This window comes from Heliangelus exortis, chromosome 11, assembly GCF_036169615.1.
Source record: "Heliangelus exortis chromosome 11, bHelExo1.hap1, whole genome shotgun sequence".
NCBI classification, from domain to species: Eukaryota; Metazoa; Chordata; class Aves; order Apodiformes; family Trochilidae; genus Heliangelus; species Heliangelus exortis.
The window spans coordinates 365,773-382,188 of record NC_092432.1 but is presented as its reverse complement, the minus strand read 5'-3'; the positions used below and the strand labels follow the sequence as shown (position 1 = coordinate 382,188).

General features: G+C 66.9%; 2 protein-coding genes across 3 annotated transcripts; one reads left to right on the top strand and one right to left on the bottom strand.

Moving 5' to 3' along the window:
- Nucleotides 1-1,781: 1,781 nt before the first annotated feature.
- SEMA4B (semaphorin 4B) lies at nucleotides 1,782-12,645 on the top strand. 2 transcript variants are annotated; one of them, XM_071754031.1, is made up of 15 exons: nucleotides 1,782-1,901; nucleotides 5,605-5,798; nucleotides 7,999-8,159; nucleotides 8,344-8,406; nucleotides 8,516-8,614; nucleotides 8,711-8,822; nucleotides 8,952-9,068; nucleotides 9,164-9,321; nucleotides 9,757-9,938; nucleotides 10,022-10,172; nucleotides 10,296-10,506; nucleotides 10,594-10,709; nucleotides 10,872-11,035; nucleotides 11,125-11,219; nucleotides 11,340-12,645. In XM_071754031.1, the coding sequence occupies exons 2-15, from the start codon at nucleotides 5,696-5,698 to the stop codon at nucleotides 12,113-12,115; spliced, it is 2,508 nt and encodes an 835-aa protein (XP_071610132.1). In that variant the 5' UTR covers nucleotides 1,782-1,901; nucleotides 5,605-5,695; the 3' UTR covers nucleotides 12,116-12,645. The 2 variants fall into 2 exon arrangements, with proteins under 2 accessions (XP_071610132.1, XP_071610134.1); XM_071754033.1 differs by lacking the exon at nucleotides 1,782-1,901 and adding an exon at nucleotides 5,419-5,514.
- Nucleotides 12,646-13,608: 963 nt separating this feature from the next.
- CIB1 (calcium and integrin binding 1) lies at nucleotides 13,609-16,411 on the bottom strand. Its single transcript, XM_071754030.1, has 7 exons — nucleotides 16,271-16,411; nucleotides 16,098-16,132; nucleotides 15,540-15,642; nucleotides 15,133-15,280; nucleotides 14,734-14,852; nucleotides 14,558-14,646; nucleotides 13,609-14,298 (listed from the first exon to the last, which is right to left on the bottom strand). The coding sequence occupies exons 1-7, from the start codon at nucleotides 16,319-16,321 to the stop codon at nucleotides 14,277-14,279; spliced, it is 567 nt and encodes a 188-aa protein (XP_071610131.1). The 5' UTR covers nucleotides 16,322-16,411; the 3' UTR covers nucleotides 13,609-14,276.
- Between the last annotated feature and the right edge of the window lie 5 nt (nucleotides 16,412-16,416).

Below are 16,416 nucleotides of genomic sequence, written 5' to 3'. Positions count from 1 at the left end.
AGGGCTTTTTTTAGCCTCGAGGGACAGTCAGATCCCGCTCCCGGAGGAAAAACAGCCCCGCCGGAGCTGGCAGCCCCCGGCAGAGGGGCTGGGGGGAGCGGGGGGAGGGCCGCGCATTCTGACGTCTGCCTGGCTTTAACATTAACCAGAGCAGAAGCCGCGGGGCTGGGGGCTGGGCTGGCACCCACTGCGGCGGGGCGGGGCGGCAGGGTCCGGGGCGTCCCTGCTGCCCCCCCCGTGTCACCCTGCAGGACCGGGCAGTGTTGCCCCCCAGCAGGGCGGGGCCCGAGGGGACTGCCCTCGCCCCCTTCCTTCGGTCAGAGCCGCCCGGTGGCCGCGGCTCCGGCAGGACGAGGTCAGGCCAGCGCGGCAGCTGTGACCCCCCCCGCCCCCTGAGGAGAGTGGCCATGTGGCATCGGCCCAGGAACCGGCTGCCCTCGGACACAGCGGCCATCCCTGGCCCCAGAACAGTCCACACGCCCCAGGCCGCTGCCAAACCAGCTTCCCCCAGCGTTCTGGCCCCGCAGGGGGGGGGGGAATCCCAGATGGCTGGGGCCGAGCTCTGGAAAGTAACGTGTCCCGGGAGAGCTGTTGCTCCTGCGGGTTGGGGACACTGAGAGCCCAACGAGACCGTGAGCAGGGACCTGGAAACGAGTGGGTTCTGTCCAGGCATGCACCCTGCAGGCAGTCCCACCCTGTTTCCGTGTGTGACCCCGGAACACGGAGCCCCCACGTGTACTGGTCTGAGCTGCCAGCCTGCAGGCTGGGGGGCTGCATGCTCCCCCAGGCACCTCTCTGCCTCCCAGGGGCTGCACTGGTGTGGACGGGAGCAGGGGCACAGCCCCGCCACCACCCTCCCTCCAGGCCCAGGGGTGCAGGGAGCAGACAGCTGCCTGCTGTCACAGATCCAGTGGCATGGCCAAGGGCTGCCTGTGCCGCACAGGGCGAGGTGGCAGGGCTGCTCTGGGGACACGATGACACGTCGGGCCGAGCAGCCGGGAACTGCGGGGGGGGGGCCCAGAGGGGCAGACGGCAGCGCTCGGGGGCAGGAGGAAGGATAGGAATGGCACAGCTGGGAAGGGTGATCCGGGAAGGGGATTGCAAGGCCACGGCTGACTGGTACTGGGACCCTGCTGGGACCTCTGCCAGGACCCCTGTGCGGCCCCCCACTCCACTCACTCCTCTCTGCCCAGGGCACGGCCACCTCCTGCCTTGCCCACCCCTGCCAGGGCCGTGGGCTCCTCTCACACCCCATGGGGGCAGCATGCCCACCCTCTGCTCTCTGTTTTCAGGCTCCAGAGCCGCTGTCACCCAGCCAGGAGCCTCCAACTCCCAGCGTGTCCCTGTGGGGACGCCTGGAGCCGTAGGCTACCCAAACCGGAGGAGAGCTGTGTGTCACCCCATCTGCCCCGAGCCTGGAGCCGCCCCAAGGCTTCTGGGGCAGAGTGTCCCCCACCCCCCGGCCACTCCTGGAGACACGTGCAGCCGCCCGGGGTGTCCCCGCAGCCACCCCACGGGACGCTGTGCCCGCCCCCAAGGCCACGCTGGCTGTGCGGGGGTTGAGCGGGCAGCACGCCGCCGGCCTAGGGGATGGGATGGGCCAGCCGGGGATGGTCCAGCACTAGCCCAGGACCACCATCACCCCCCTTATCCCTTGGTGCCCCCCCTCCCTGACGCTGAGCCACTCCCCCCCCAGCTCCCGCACCCCTAAACTGGGGCTGACCCCCCCGAGCCAGGGCCAACCGACACCCCAGCCCCCGGCCCCCTGCTGCTGGTGGCAGAGCGGAGCGGTGGGGGCGGTCGGGCGGGGCGGCCCTTCCCTTTGTTGCCCACGGCGGGCGGAGCAGCCGGAGCCGCCCAGAGCCGCCCCCGCTGCCGGCGGGTCCCGCCGCCGCCGAACGGTGAGGGGCGGGGGGGAGCCTGGGCGGGGGGCACCGGGCACGGGGGAGGCGGGGGGTGCGGGCACGGGAGGAGGGAGCGGTGCGTGTGCAAGGGGAGGCTGCATACGAGTGGGGGAGGATGTGCGCGATGGAGGCGGGGGGACGGCGTGTGTGGGAGGGAGTGTGCTCGTGTACGGGGGGTCCCCGATGGAAGTGTTGGCGGGGGGGGTGGCTGAGAGCCGGGGAGGGTGTGTGCCTGTGCATGTGTGTGAGTGTGCGTGTGTGCACGTGAATACGTGTGTGCACACCGGGTGCAGGCCCTCCCGGGGTGGGCGCGCACTGGAGCCCGCCCCGCAGCGTAGGGCTCCCGTGGGGTGTTCCCAGGCGTGTGTTTGCCGCCTGGGGTGTGTGCAGCACGTCAGTTCCCTGCGTGTGTTTACACGCGTGTCGGGGCGCGTCGTGCGAGGGCATGCAGGGAGCTCTGGACGTGTGTGCTGGAGGCCTTGTGTGCACACACAGGGTCAGGCATGGGGCACGCGTGTGCGCTGTGGACATGCCCTGGACCCTTGCAGGGGGCACACTGGGTGCGTGTCTCAGGAGTGCTGCCTGTGACCCCAGGGGTCACGTATTGCTGGGCCAGGACCCCCTGGTTCCTGCTCTCCAAGGGGGGTGCTCGCTGTGTTGCCCAGTGCCAGTGGTGCCTGACAGCAGCAGAGGGGGCTGCAGTTTCTTGGGCATCGTTTGGGTGCACGCAGCATGTGGGTGCAGGCGGGCGCTGGCACACAGGGGGGAGCTGAATCCTGGGGATACCCCGTGGTCCTCATAGCCCAGCACTGGGGCAGGGCAGCAGTAGGAGCAATGGGATGGCTGTTTTTGTGGAGTCACCACCAGTCTGGGTCCAGGGGCTGTGGGAATGGCTGCGTGTTGCCCTCAAACAGGCACCTGGGGATCCTGGCAGTGGGGTCAGAGCTGGCTGGGGTGCATGGGGGGCAGCCAGGCTTTGTGTGGAGGGGCAGAGAGCAGAGCCAAGGCCCATGAAAAGCCCTTGGCTCAGGCAGGGTTCCCATGGGATGGGGAGGATGCCCCGAGGTCCTTGTGGGGAGCCCACAGGGGGCTCTGCAGTGGGGCCAGCACTGGGCTTTGCTTCCCATGTTCCAGCCCCTGCTCCTTCCCCTCATCCCAAGCAGGGCTGTTCCTCTGCTGGGGTGCAGCAAAGCAGAGCTGGCGTGCCCACACTGCATCCCTGCCATGCTGGCCATGGCTGTGCCATCGGCACAACTCGCCTCCAAGGGGACACACGACCATTGCTGGACTGCTGGTGCTGCACAGCTGGGCTGGGGGGGCTGCGGGGCTGCGGGTGTGTGTGCAAGCATGGGCTCACGCGTTGCGCAGTGACTCGGGGGTTCGGTGCTGTCTGGCAGCCAGTGGGAGGGGGCCAGGCTGGGGGCAGGTGGGAGAGCCCTGCAGGGGGGTGGGGGAGACGTGGGTTGGCAGGGAGAGCCTGTGCGCGTGGGCTGTGTGCGAGCCAGAGCAGCTGTGAGCAGGGGATGTGCACGCACTGCTGCCTGCAGGCTGCGGGAGCAAGGTGTGAGCACTCAGCAGCAGCAGCAGCAGCAGCGGGGTGCAGGTAGCAGTAATGGGGTGCAGGCAGCCCTGGCCCTGCTCCTTGCAGCAGGACTCGGCTCCGTGCCCGGTTTCCCAGGCCCCCGCGGGAGTGGGGCGGAGGGCGCTGGCGTGGGAATGGGGTGCAGGAGCTGCCGCCCCGCCTGCCCGGTGACCCCGGGCCATAGGTTTTGGTGCTGCCCGTGCCCGGCCCCCCCGAGCGGTTTCCCCATCCTGGGCGGGCGGGCCGGTACCGGTGCGTGCTGGTGCCTGCTGAGCGGTGCAGGGCAGGACGTGGGGCAGGGTGCTGTGGGTGCCCCCGGCGCCGCCCGCGCTGGCAGCTGCGTGGGCAGGGAGGGGAGGAACGGGGAGTTTGGCGTAAACAGCCGGGCTGCCAGCAGCCGTGGGGAGTGACACGCTTAAAGGCACAGGCCCTGGCCTGGCTGCTGCCTGCTGCCTGCTGCTGCCCTGCCTGGGCTCCTGCCTGCCTGCCCCCTCTCTGCCCCCCCACGTGTGGGGGGTTCGTGCCATCACACCAGCGTGTTGACATGACACTCCTACTGCGCAGGCAATGGCGAGTCCCCAGAGTCCCCTAGGGACACACGGGGTGCTGCATGGCCGTGGCTGTGGGGCAGGCATTTGCCCCCACCCCATGCAGAGTGACCAGCTGGTGACGTAGAGTGCCCTGTCCCATCTGTGGCATTTCCCAGCCAAAGGGTGCTGATAAGGTGGGGTGGAGCTGTCGAGGCTGTCCTTGGCCCAGGAAGGAACGTCGGCCATGGAGCAGGAAGGGAGCTGAGCCCGGAGCAAAGCAGGGGCACTGCCATCACCCCTGGGTTCCAGGTACACCCCACAGAGCCAGCACCGTCCCACCGTGCTGAGTGGTCAGAGCCCCCTGTGTGGGTGCAGCCATCCCAGCATTGTGGGGTGCCCTTGTCCCTGCTGGGGGGGCTCACGGAGGGTCCTGTCAGCAGGCTGGTGATGGGCCCTGGGGCCAGGGCTGGCTGGGCAGGATGGCCTGGGGCTCTGCTGCCTGTGGGGAGGGCAGTGGTGTGGTGGTCCAGGCTCAGGATCACTGCTTGCTGGAAGAGAGACCCTTCCCCCTGTTGCCATGGCAAAATAAGCAGCTGTCATTAATAATGAGTTGCCATGGCAACTGCTGGACGAGCGGGTGATTCCCTGGGGTCTGCATGCACTTGTGCCAGGGGGCTGCAAGCCCCACCCATACCCAGCCAGGGTACAGAGCCCACCATGGGCCAGGGCAGAGGGTTCTGCCCAGCAACTTTAAGCCCAATGCCACCCTCCCATTCTGCATCTCTTTCATGGCTGTGCTCATCCCACATCCTGGGCGACAGGCCGGTGGGACAGGCAGGGATACTTCTTGTGCCCCTGGGTGCTGCCTGGTGTGGACACAGAGCTGGTGAGCGTGTCCTCGTGGGGTAGGCTGGCACCCACTGCCCGGCTTTGCCGTGTCCCCTGGGAGCCCTTCGTGCCCTCGGGAGGGCAGGGAGCGCCGGGCTGTCCTGGGGACGGGGACATGTCCCACACAGAGACCCTAGCCCGCTGCAGGCAGGGCAGCTGGGAAAGCCTCTGCAGAGAGCAGAGACGGAACAAAGCTTGAGCCGAGGGGTTGTGGGAACAGTGCTGGGAGCCACGGGCACCGCCAGCAGCTTTGGGGCTGAGCTGTCCCCAGGACAGACACCCCGAGACAGTCACCCCTGGGACAGACCCCACCCCCCAGTTCTTCCCGCTGTAGGGACACGAGTGTAGGTGCGGGGGACCCCCACTAGCATAAAGCACTGGTCCCTCCGTACCGCCCCCGGCTGTTGCTGGAGGGGGTGGTGGGTAGGGGGTCGGGGGCACAGCCGGCAGCCCGGTCAGGTCGCGGGGGGGAAGCACCGCCGTGCCGCGGGAGCGGGTCTGCGGGGCGGGGCGGGGGCGGTGCCGGCGGGGAACCGGCCGCCTCCTCTTCCGAGCAGCCCGCCCCGCCCGGGGCTCGGTTAGCCCGATCGGTACCGGGCGGTGGGGCTGGGTACGGCGGGGCGGGGAGCAGCCCCGGGGCGTCGGGCGGGAGGTACCCCCCGGGGCCGGGCTCCGCCGCTCAGCCCGTCTCTCCCCGCAGGTCTGCAGCGCCCGGGCGGCTCAGCGGGAGGTGGCGGAGGCCCGGCCCAACCCGGCCCGGCTCGGCTCTGCCCGGCTCTGCCCGGCCCGGGATGGCGGCGCGGCCGGCGCTGCCCGTCTTGGCCCAGTCGATGCTGGCGGCGGTTCTGCTCTCGGCGGCTCCGGAGCCGGTCCCGCGGGTCAGCCTGCCCTACGGTGAGTGTCTGCCCCGCGGGGCTGCGGCGGGCCCCCCCACTCCCTCCCGGGGCGGCTGAGCACCCCCTGGAACTCCCCCAGTCCTCCCGGCTCCCTGCGCTGCGGGACAGGGTGGCCCCGCGTGGGAACACCGTGTGACACTGATGGTGCTGAGGCTGCACAACACCCGCCGAGGGGCTGGGGGGGACGGCCGGGGCACACAGGGACATCGAGGGACACATAGCAGTGGGGTGCAGGGACTTGGGCTTGTGGCTACACTCCCTGGGCACATGGGGGACCACCGTGGCCCAGGGGCTGGGGTGACTGTGCTCTCTGGGGACACGGGGGGATGCAGGGCAGTGGGGTGCTGTGGCTGGTGGCTGTGCTCCCGGGGGGGCACGGGGGCGAACCGAGGAAGTGCGGTGCAGGGTCTGGGGGGTGGTGCTCCCTGGTGACATGGGGACCATGCTGTGCCCAGCCTCAGGCTGCTCCAGCACCTGCTGCAGCCCCCCAGGGCTTGGGGCTGCACTGGGGCTGGGAAGGAGAGGCCCTGTGGGGGGGGCCTGGCCTGCAGCCCCACCTCGCCCTGCAGAGCTCCCCAGGAGCAGGGGCAGCAGGGTGGGCTCCAGGGCAGCTTGGGCTCAGCATCAGCAGCTGCAGGCCCCAGCTCCTTTGTCCAGCGCTGGGGCTGTGTTTGGCAGGGGCCGCCCACATGTGTCTGGGCTGGTGGCTAAATCCAGCTGCCAGTGGCCCATGGAGCCCATCCCGTGCTGGCTGCCGGCTGGGCGGCCCTGGAGGGTGCCGTGGTTTGGGCCGGGCCAGCGCTGGCAGCGTGGTGCAGCAGCTGGGTGGTTCTTCGTGGTTCTTTGGTGTGGACGTGGCCCCGCCACGTGCCCCCCCCACATGCCCCGTGACCACCAGTGTAGTGGCACCAGCAGCTCTGGGACCCACTGAGCTGGGCGGGAGCCCCGGGAGCCAGCGGGACAGCCTGGCTCGGCATCGTGCCACGCGGTGCCACACGGCGTCGAACTGTGCTGCCCGGCCCTGCCTGCGTGGACCTGTCCTGGACGGGCACCGCCTGCGGGGGCCACAGCTCACAGGCAGGAACTGGGGGTCCCAACCCAGTCCCCAGCACTGCAGGGGGCACGGGTGCATTGGGGCTCATGGGTGTTGGGCAGGAGGAGCAGGGAGCTGCTCCCCTGGGAGCGCTGGCTGAGCCTCCAGCAGGTTTGTCTGGAAGAAGCAGGTCTTGTCCTGACAGGTCCCTGGCAGCCGGCACCGGTTCCCGTGGCTCCCCAGGCCAGGCCAGCTCTGCAGGGCCACCCCTGCCCCTTGGCTGTGCTCAGCATGGGCCTGGCACTGGGGGGCTGCATCCCCTCCTCTGTGCAGCACAGGTGCTGAGCTGGGACCAGCCGAGCCTCCCAGGACTGGGGATTTGCCAGCGTGTCCAGTGGCATCTGGGGCTGGTGGAGTGACAGGGCAGGGGGAGAGGAGCAGGGTCCTCAAGCCCTGGCAGTGGTTTGCATTTCACGGGGCTGGCAGGAGCCCCAGGGCTGTCCTGGCAGGGTCCAGGAGCCAGAAGGGGGTCAAGGCAGGTGGAGGTGTCCCTGGTGTGCGGGGTTCAGGGAGTTGGCAGCATGAGTCAGCCCGACGTGTCCCGCTGACACAGCCGTGCCCGTCTGATTCAGGGCAGCTGCGGGAGGAAAGGCTTCCTGGGCCCGGCCACCCCTGCAGGATGGGATGGGATCAGCGCCCCGTGACTCACCTGGCAGCTCTGCCCTGGTGTCTGGCACCGGCAGCTGTGGGCACCTGAGTGGGTGTCCAGTCCTGGTACCCATCGCTCCCTTCTGTGAACTCCAGGGTCCCACAGGGCTGAGCCCTGGGGGGTTTGGGCACGTGAGAGCCGCAGGCAGGGCGGCTGCAGCGGGACCTGGGGCTGTCTCTGGGGCTGGGATGAGGCAGTGATTTGTACCGCAGCAACACGGGTGCTGCCCACAGGCTCTGTTGTGGCTGCCAAGGTTCTCAGCAGTGACCCTGTGGGCAGAGCCAGGTCTGGTGCTGGTGGCTCCAGGTGGGCGAAGTGTGAAGCTGGGGCAGCAGTGCCAAGCTGTCGAGGAGCAAGCCATGGTCTGAGAAGCCCAGGGGTCAGGTGTTGCCCACACGAGGCCGTTGCCCATGGCTGATGTCCGTGGCCGACGCCGTGGCTCTCCCTTCTTCCCAGACTCGGCTGAGCGGGTGGTGCAGCGGTTCAGGATGCCCGGAGTCTCCAACTACACAGCCCTGCTGCTCAGCCCAGACGGTGGCACCCTGTACCTGGGGGCCCGTGAGCTGCTCCTTGCTGTCAACACCAGCCACTTCCATCCTGGAGCGCCAGCACGCAGGGTGAGCCCACCCACTGCTCAGGACCGCAGAGACCCCAGGGCTGGGCTGGGGCTGGGTTGCCCTCCAGCAGCATTTGGGATCAGCAGCTGCTCTGGGCAGTGGGTGCTCAGCCCCACTGAGGGGGGGAGGATGTTGATGCTAGGGCAGTGTCAGGGGGCTCCCGGTGACTGTCCCCTCTCTGCAGCTGCCCTGGGGTGCGGATGAGGAAAAGAAGAGGCAATGTGTGTTCAAGGGCAAGGACCCCCAGGTTAGCCCAACTGTTGGTGGGGGGCTGGGGGCTGCGGCAGGGGCTGGTAGTGCCCACACTGGGCACTGTGCAGGCAGGGGTGCTGAGCTGGGTCCCCTCTCCCCTGCAGAAGGACTGTCACAACTATGTCAAGATGCTGCTGCAGCTGAACAGCACCCACCTCTACACCTGCGGGACCTGTGCCTTCAGCCCAGCCTGCACCTACATCGTGAGCCCGGGGAGTGGGGCTGCGGGTGGTCCTGTGCAGTGGGGGGGTTCCTGGGTGCTGGGGGGACTGCTGGCTCACAGCCTTGTCCTTTTGCAGAACGTCCAGCACTTCAGCCTGGAACGGGACAGGTCAGGGAAGGTGTTGCTGGAGGATGGGAAGGGACGCTGCCCCTTTGACCCTGAGTACCGCTCCACGGCCGTCATGGTCGGTAAGGACCCCCACCCCAGACCCTCGCCCACTGTAGTTCTGGATGCTCAGCCAGGCTGAGCTGTGCCAAAAGGAGCCCAGCGTGTGCTGTGGCGTGTGCCGGGTCCCAGCGGGAGCGTCTCTTTGGCAGATGGTGAGCTCTATGCTGGGACTGTCAGCAACTTCCAGGGCAACGAGCCCACCATCTCCCGCAGCCAGGAGAGCCGCATCGCCCTCAAGACCGAGAACTCCCTCAACTGGCTGCAGGGTGAGGGGGACAGGGTCAGGCTGGAGTCTCCACACCCCATGGGGATGGGGCCAGCCCCAGTGACCATGCCGTGATGAGTGTCCCTGTGTCCCCAGACCCCGTCTTCGTGGGCTCAGCATACCTGCGTGAGAGCTTGCCCGCCGGCAACCCTGAGGGTGACGATGACAAAGTCTACTTCTTCTTCAGCGAGACCGGCAAGGAGTTCGATTACTTCGAGAACACCATTGTGTCCCGCATTGCACGCGTCTGTAAGGTGGGTGGCACGTGGGGGGCTGAGCCCAAGGTGTTGCTCACTGCTGGGGTGGGGGGATGTGGGACCACCCTGCGCAGCTCTGACCCCTGGTTTCTGGGCCCAGCACCCGTGGGAGGCCCCTCTGGGGCAGTTACATCTGTGGAGTGCCCAGCCCAGGGCTGTGGCTTGAGTCCCACTGCTCCCACTGGCCCCGTTGGTGCCAGTGACCTGTTCCCGTCTCTTCTGACCTCTCTCTGGAAGGAACATGAATCCCATTCTCCTCTTGGGTCCCATATTCCTTCTCCTGGGCACCCATCACCTGTGCCTCCCTAATACCGGGTCTGTTCCGCCGGGGTCTCACACTGCTGCACAGACAGACAGACAGACTCCTGCTCTGCTCACCTGGCCCTGTGGGGGTCCCCATGGCATCATACCGTGACCCTCTGCATCACTCAGGGGGACCAAGGTGGGGAGCGCGTGCTGCAGCGACGCTGGACCACGTTCCTGAAGGCACAGCTGCTCTGTTCCCACCCTGAGGATGGCTTCCCCTTCAACGTGCTGCAGGACATCTTTGTGCTCACCCCGGGGCAGCTGCACTGGAGGGACACCCTCTTCTATGGGGTCTTTACCTCGCAGTGGTGAGCAGCAGGCAGAGCTGGGGTCCTGGGGAGGGTGGGGGGCTCATTGGACCCTGACACAGGCTTCGCTTCTCCCCTCCCAGGAACAAGGGTGGCCTGGGCAGCTCTGCTGTCTGTGCCTTCCCCATGCGCAGCGTGCAGCAAGCCTTCGCCGGGCTGTACAAGGAGGTGAACCGGGAGACACAGCAGTGGTACACAGACACCGGCCCTGTGCCGGAGCCCCGGCCAGGCACGGTATGTCCCTCCCCAAACACCTGCCTGGGCACAGGACGTGGCACAGCCCCTCCTGGTCCTGCAAGCCACCGGCCACCGCTTGCCAGCTGCGTGCCCTGGTCAAGCCCCCTCCTTTCTCCCCAGTGTATCACCAGCCACACGCGGCACCTGAAGATCAACTCGTCCCTGCAGATGCCGGACCGGGTGCTGAACTTCATCAAAGACCATTTCCTGATGGACAGCCCGGTGCGCAGCCAGCCCCTCCTCCTGCAGAGCCGCCTGCGCTACCACCAGATCGGCGTCCACCGCACGCAGGGCCTCCATGGCACCTATGACGTCCTCTTCCTGGGCACAGGTGGGTGCTGCCACGGGGTGCCGATGGCAGAGGTGCCGGCACACCGCCTGCACCCCACCTCGCTCACCACAGCCCTTGTGTTTGCAGATGATGGCCGCTTGCACAAGGCTGTGCGCGTGGACCACGGGGTGCACATCATTGAGGAGATCCGCCTCTTCCCCGCTGGCCAGCCCGTTCTCCAGCTGCTGCTGGACCAGGACAAGGCAGGAGCTGGGCACGGGCACACTGGGGTGACGGGGGGACGGTGTGGGCTCAGCCTGCATGGGGCAGGTCCCGCTGGTGGGCGGGGGGGTGCAGGAGGTAATCCCCCTGCACAGCTCGGGCACCAGAGCTGGCTGTTGACTGCCCTGTGTCCCCTCCCACAGGGTCTGGTCTATGCAGCCACCTACACGGCAGTGGCTCAGGTGCCCTTTGCCAACTGCAGCCTGTACCGCAGCTGCGGTGAGTGTGTGCTGGCACGAGACCCCTTCTGCGCATGGAGCCGGGGCGCCTGCCGCAGTGTCACCTCGCACCCCCCGGCACACCCCCAGTAAGTGCTGCACCCCCATCCTTCCCCCTGCCGCCCCTCTCTTTCCCCCTGCACCCTGCCACCACCCTGAGCCCTCTCTTTTATCCCAGGCTCTGGGCGCAGGACATTGAGGATGCCGACACGGAGCGGCTCTGCCAGCTGCCCAACGCTTCCCAGCCTCGTCCTCGCGTCCTTCTGCCCCCAGGTGAGGTTTTGCCCCTGCAGCTGAGGCTGCTACTATCCCAGGTCATCCCGGGGTCCTCCCCGCTGTCCCCAGTGTCCCCCCAGCCTTGCTGACATCCCCCCGTGGGTTGTCTCCCTGCAGCCTCAGGTGCCCCATGTCAGCGGATCCAGCTGCCCCCCAACGCGGTGCAGCCGCTGCCGTGCCGGCTGCTCTCCAACCTGGCGTCGCGGCGCTGGCTGCACGACGGGGCCCCTGTCAACGCCTCCTACCTGGTGCTGCCTGACGGGGCCCTCATCCTGGTGGGCAGCCCTGAGCGGGCCGGCACCTACGAGTGCTGGTCACTGGAGGAAGGTTTCCGCAAGCTGATGGCCAGCTACTGCGTGGGTGTGCAGGAACTGGCCCTTGGGCTACCAGACCCCAGCAGGAAGGTGGCCAGCGGCCGGGATGCCCTGGAGACTGTCAGCACGTCCAGGAGCACCTCGGCAGTGGGCAGTGCAGCAGCACGGCTGGATGGCAAGACCTACTGGACCGAGTTTCTGGTGATGTGTGTGCTCTTCGTCACCACTGTCCTGGTGCTGGCCTTCTTCCTCCTGCACCGGCACCGCAACGGCATGAAAGCCCTGCTGGAGCCCGGAGACCCCAGCCGGCACCAGAAGCCACCCCGCAAACCAGTGGAGAGCCTGCCCCTGAACGGCAGCAGCCTGCCCAGCACTGTGCCTGAGCACAAGGGCTACCAGGCCCTGCAGGACAACTACATCGTCAGCACCCCGGTGCACGAGCCCCCGGGTCCCCCACGCGCCTTCTCCGAATCGGAGAAGAGGCCCCTCCATGTCCGGGACAGCTTCGTGGAGGTGTCTCCTGCCTGCCAAAGACCCCGGGTGCGTCTGGGCTCTGAGATCCAGGACTCGGTGGTGTGATGGGGGACAAGAGCCGAGCCCTCACCCACCACTGCCTCTGCTCTGCTGAGCCTCTCCGGACTGGCCGGGGTCCACGTTGTCTGTGTGTGCATGCCCAGAGCCCGTGGCGGGACTCGGCTCCCCCAGACCTCCCCGGCCTTCGCCTCAGCTGCCCGGAATGGTGCTGGCAGCTCCGGGTACGAGGGTGCTCCGTGCCTTCCAGGGATGAGCGGGACTGTTCCCCTGCCCGGTGTCCCCATTGTGGGGGTGGGTGCAGTGCCCAGCTCTATGCAGAGGGCAGGAGGGGGGGGTGGCCACGGCCCCCCGTGCCCTGACTCACTGTGATGTCTGGCTGCAGGACTTGGAGCCGTGTGCTGCAACCCCGCGGCATGTGCCGTGTGTCTGTGCTTGGTTCGTTTTTTCATACGTTGAAAATGTGAATTGTGTCCCCGGGAGGGAGCTGGGAGCCAGGCTGGGCAGCCCCCACATCCCCACGTGCGTGTGCAGAAACGTCTGTGGTTTTTATATAAAGTCCAGGTGTCTCCTTTGGACACGTGTGCGCTGCATGTCGCCATCCTGGGGACCATCTTGGTGTCCCTGCAGAGAGGAATGGTGTCTGGCTTGGACTGGGGGCGGGCAGCCCCTTCTGTGACCGTGGTGTGTTGTGCTGCCAGCCTGGGGCACGGGCACGTCCTTGTCCCCATCCTGCAGACCCCCTGTGCCGGCTGGGTGACGGGTGATGGCTGCGCCTTGCTGTGAGCTCTCATGCCTGGGAAGCGCTGGCATCGCGGGGCCCGTGGGAGCCCTGAGCTCCACAGAGTCGGCGTGTCGGGGCTGGCTCCCCCCCCAGGAACCAGCACTGCCTGGCTCCCGGCTGGACCCAGCTTCCTGCCCAGCCTGTTCTGGGACATCAAAAAAGCCACCGGAGGCGTCGGTTGGTGCCACGCCAGCAGACGTGGCCCCCGGGGCTGCAGGGGCACAGATACCATCAGCACCGCGGGGTTACCGGGCCGGGGGGCAGACCCGCGGGGATAGGGGGGATGCGAGAGGTGAGGGGAGATGGGCTGGGGCTCCTGCAGAGCCAGCTGGACCCTCGGCACCCCACTGGCCTCCCCCTCCTCCCGGCATTGCACCAGTCCCTGGTACAACTCGGGGGGGGGTCTCATGGCAAAGCCCCATCCGAGCCGTTGGCCACTGCTGGCCGCGGGCCAGGGCCCAGCCAGTGGATGAACAGACACAAAGGGTTCTGGCGGGGGCCGCGGCAAAGGTACCCGCTGGCCTGCCCTGGATTTCCCTTTGTGCAGAGCTCTTTGTGTGGCGAGGCTGAGAACAGGCCCCGGGTTTGGAGGAAGGAGGTGGCCCACGGAAAGGGCTGTCACCCAGCGGGACTTGGGAGCCGTCCCCTGGAGCTGTGCTGGCAGGAGACCGTGTCCCCAGCACCCTGGTGGCAGCCGTCCCACAGCAGGGCTGCAGCAGCCCCTCTGTCCCCACAGTGAGACAAAGGCAGCACAGAGTGGGGGTGAAACCAGAGCCCTTTATTTGTGTCCTGCGGGAGCAGGGGGAGGAAGAGGCCAGGGCGGCAGAGCAGCTGCTGAGCTGGAGCCAGAGGAGAGGCAGAAGGAAGGAGAAGGGGAACAAGCCCAGAGTGGGACGAGATGACTGTGGGCAGCAGGAAGGGGGTCCTGCTGCTGTGGGGAGGCATTGGGATGGCCCACCCACAGAGGAGCTGGGTTACTGCTTGGAGAAATGGATTCAGGTTTGGGTTATTGCTTGGAAAAATTGATCCAGGTTTGGGTTATTGCTTGGAGAAATGGATCCTGGTTGCAGCAGGGAGCTGCCTCCCCAGGAGAGAGCTCAGCAGGGGGGAGGCAGCTCCCTGCCTTCTAAAGGAAGGCACAAATTGGTACTGAGGGCAGGCTGTGCTGGGTATGCCCACAGCTGAGTGCTGCACAAGGTTTGTGTAAGGCACTAAAATCCAATCCTGGGAGAGCAGAGGGGCTGCAGACATGGCAGCTGCCCTGAGCCCACCTCTTTGAGGCCAGGGGTGTCCTGCCCAAGGCACTGCGGCACAGCCATGCTGGTGAGGAGTAGCAGCTTCTGCCATGCTGCTGGAAGAGGAAATGTCTGAGACCACGAAGAGCTGCAGCAGACAGAGCAGTTCTACCAGAGAGCTGCAGGGCTCTCACAGGACAATCTTGAAGGAGCTGCAAGAGACACAACAGGTTCTGCACCTCCTCACTGGATCACATGCGAGTGGTTTGCCAGCACCCAGTGCTGCAGGGAAGAAGCATTGCCCTGCACGGCAGAGGTCTCTGCAGAGTGAGGAGAGGGAACTGCATCCCATGCTTCCCTTGTGCAGGGAAGCCTTGCCCCACTGCCACCAAGAGCTCTGGTCCACCACTGGCACAGTGACCAAGGTGGGCAAACCATGAGGACAAGCTGTGCTGCTGAAGGCCACCATACCTGGCAAAGTCTGGGGAGCGGGAGATGACGTGCTGGAACTCGGAGAGGTTGATGGTGCCATCCTTGTCAATGTCAGACTCCTCCAGGATCTGTAGGAGAAGGTAAGGCACATGGTGAGCTCTGTATGGGCTCACAGTGGCTGTGCAGCAGCCCATGCCCCACCTGATGGTCCTCACATTTTGGATGAGCTGCTCCATCTCCTCATCACTCAGCCGGCACTCCTCCCCTTGCCCTGTCAGGCAGTTCACCAGTTTCTCCAGGTCCTTTCTGTCCAGAGTCCCATCGTCATCAAAGTCTGTGGGGAGAGGAAAGTTACATTTTGGCAGGGCCACAGCAGACTCGAAAAGTCATGAGTGCCTGTGCTCAGCTCAGCGCTGAGGCCCCTGCAGGCTCCACATCTCAGCTCTTAGTGCATGGCATCATGCCAGCCCAGTGGTTCCACAGGGAATTCCTACAGGCTCCATCCCTGTGCGTGCTCCCAGGACATTGCTGGCCCTCAGAAACAAAGATTCATACCTTCCCACCCACCTGACGTGCGAGAACCCCAGGACATGGCATTTGCCCCCCAGCCTCACCAAAGATGCGGAAGGCATAGTGGGATTTGATGTCGGAGGTAGCAGAGTCACTGAAGACACTCAGCATGTCAAGGAAATCTTCAAAGGACATGCTGTCATCGTCTGAAGTGGAGAACACCCGGCAGATCCGGTGCTGGAAGGGGTTTGCCTGCCAACACAGGTCTGTCACGCATGGCAGCACCATTCCTGTCCCTGAACAGCCGGGATCGCAGGGATCCTCCATGGCACAGGAGGGATCTGGAAGCTGCTTTTTGGCAGAACTGAGGTGTGGGAAGCGAAGAGCTTCCCCGGGGTGACTGCTGGGGCAGCAAGTCGAGGGTAGAGCCACGGCACCGCGGCGGGTAAACCGGGCCCTGCCCAAACTCGCCCGGACCCCGGGAGCCCCGGCTGCCTGCCAGGCTCCGTACCCGCAGCTCCGGCAGCGTCAGGATCTGGCTCTTGGGAACGCGTGCAGAAAAGGCATTCTCCCTCTCCTCCCTTGGCAGCAGTTCACGGAACCTCTTGTAGGCACTTGAAGAGGCAAGAACAAGAGCGGCTGTGTGGGGGGAATGGGGCGGGGGGCGGCCCTGCGGGCACGGCTGGTGCGGGCAGCTCTTCCCAGCGCTGCTCCGAGGCCGACGGCCCCGTTCCCACAGCTCCCTGCCAGCTGTGCCCGCACGGGTGGTCCCGCACTGGCTCCCGAGACCCAGGCGGTGAGGGAGAGGAGTCGGGCTGCTGCCTGCCCATCCCTACGGCTGGGGCTTGGGGAAGGAGCTGTCTCCAGGCCGGCCCCGCTGCCATCGCCCCGCTCCACTCCTTAGGGCGGCACCCCCAGACCTTTGCCCCCGGCATCCGGCCGGCAGGGAACGGCCCAGCGGGCACCGGTACCACAGGGCAACGGCCCCACGGCGGAGGCGAAGCCCCCTGTGGGACCAGCACCCACCTCCAGCCAACGGTCCCACTCCCTGCCCCACGGCCGTACTCACAGCACGATCTCCTGCTTGCTCAGGAACGTCAGCTCCTGTGGGGAGAGCCATGGTTCAGCCCGGTGCACCCTGGAACCGGGTCCCTTGGCCTCGCGTCCCCCACCCCGCTGGGATCCCCCCCCCCCCCCCCGGTGCCGGTGCCGGTGCCGGTGCCGGTGCCGGTGCCCCCGCACCTGGTACTCGCTCAGGGCCTCCCGTGGCAGCAGGCTGGCCGAGCCCCCCATGACTCCCGCGCTGCTTCCTCTTCGCCCGTCAATCACCCGCTACCATGGAAACGCCCCGCCCACCAACGGCTCATAGCCCCGCCCCCATCTGTCAC

Bases quoted from the DNA above. Each gene is read 5' to 3' on its own strand.
- SEMA4B (XM_071754031.1), top strand. From the start codon at position 5,696: ATGGCGGCGCGGCCGGCGCTGCCCGTCTTGGCCCAGTCGATGCTGGCG. The intron at 8,160-8,343 runs GTGAGCCCACCC...CCCTCTCTGCAG, and splicing joins CTGGAGCGCCAGCACGCAGG to CTGCCCTGGGGTGCGGATGA. The intron at 8,823-8,951 runs GTAAGGACCCCC...TCTCTTTGGCAG, and splicing joins CTCCACGGCCGTCATGGTCG to ATGGTGAGCTCTATGCTGGG.
- CIB1 (XM_071754030.1), bottom strand. From the start codon at position 16,321: ATGGGGGGCTCGGCCAGCCTGCTGCCACGGGAGGCCCTGAGCGAGTAC. The intron at 14,853-15,132 runs GTGAGGCTGGGG...CTCTCCCCACAG, and splicing joins CTATGCCTTCCGCATCTTTG to ACTTTGATGACGATGGGACT. The intron at 14,647-14,733 runs GTGAGGACCATC...CTTCTCCTACAG, and splicing joins TGGAGCAGCTCATCCAAAAT to ATCCTGGAGGAGTCTGACAT.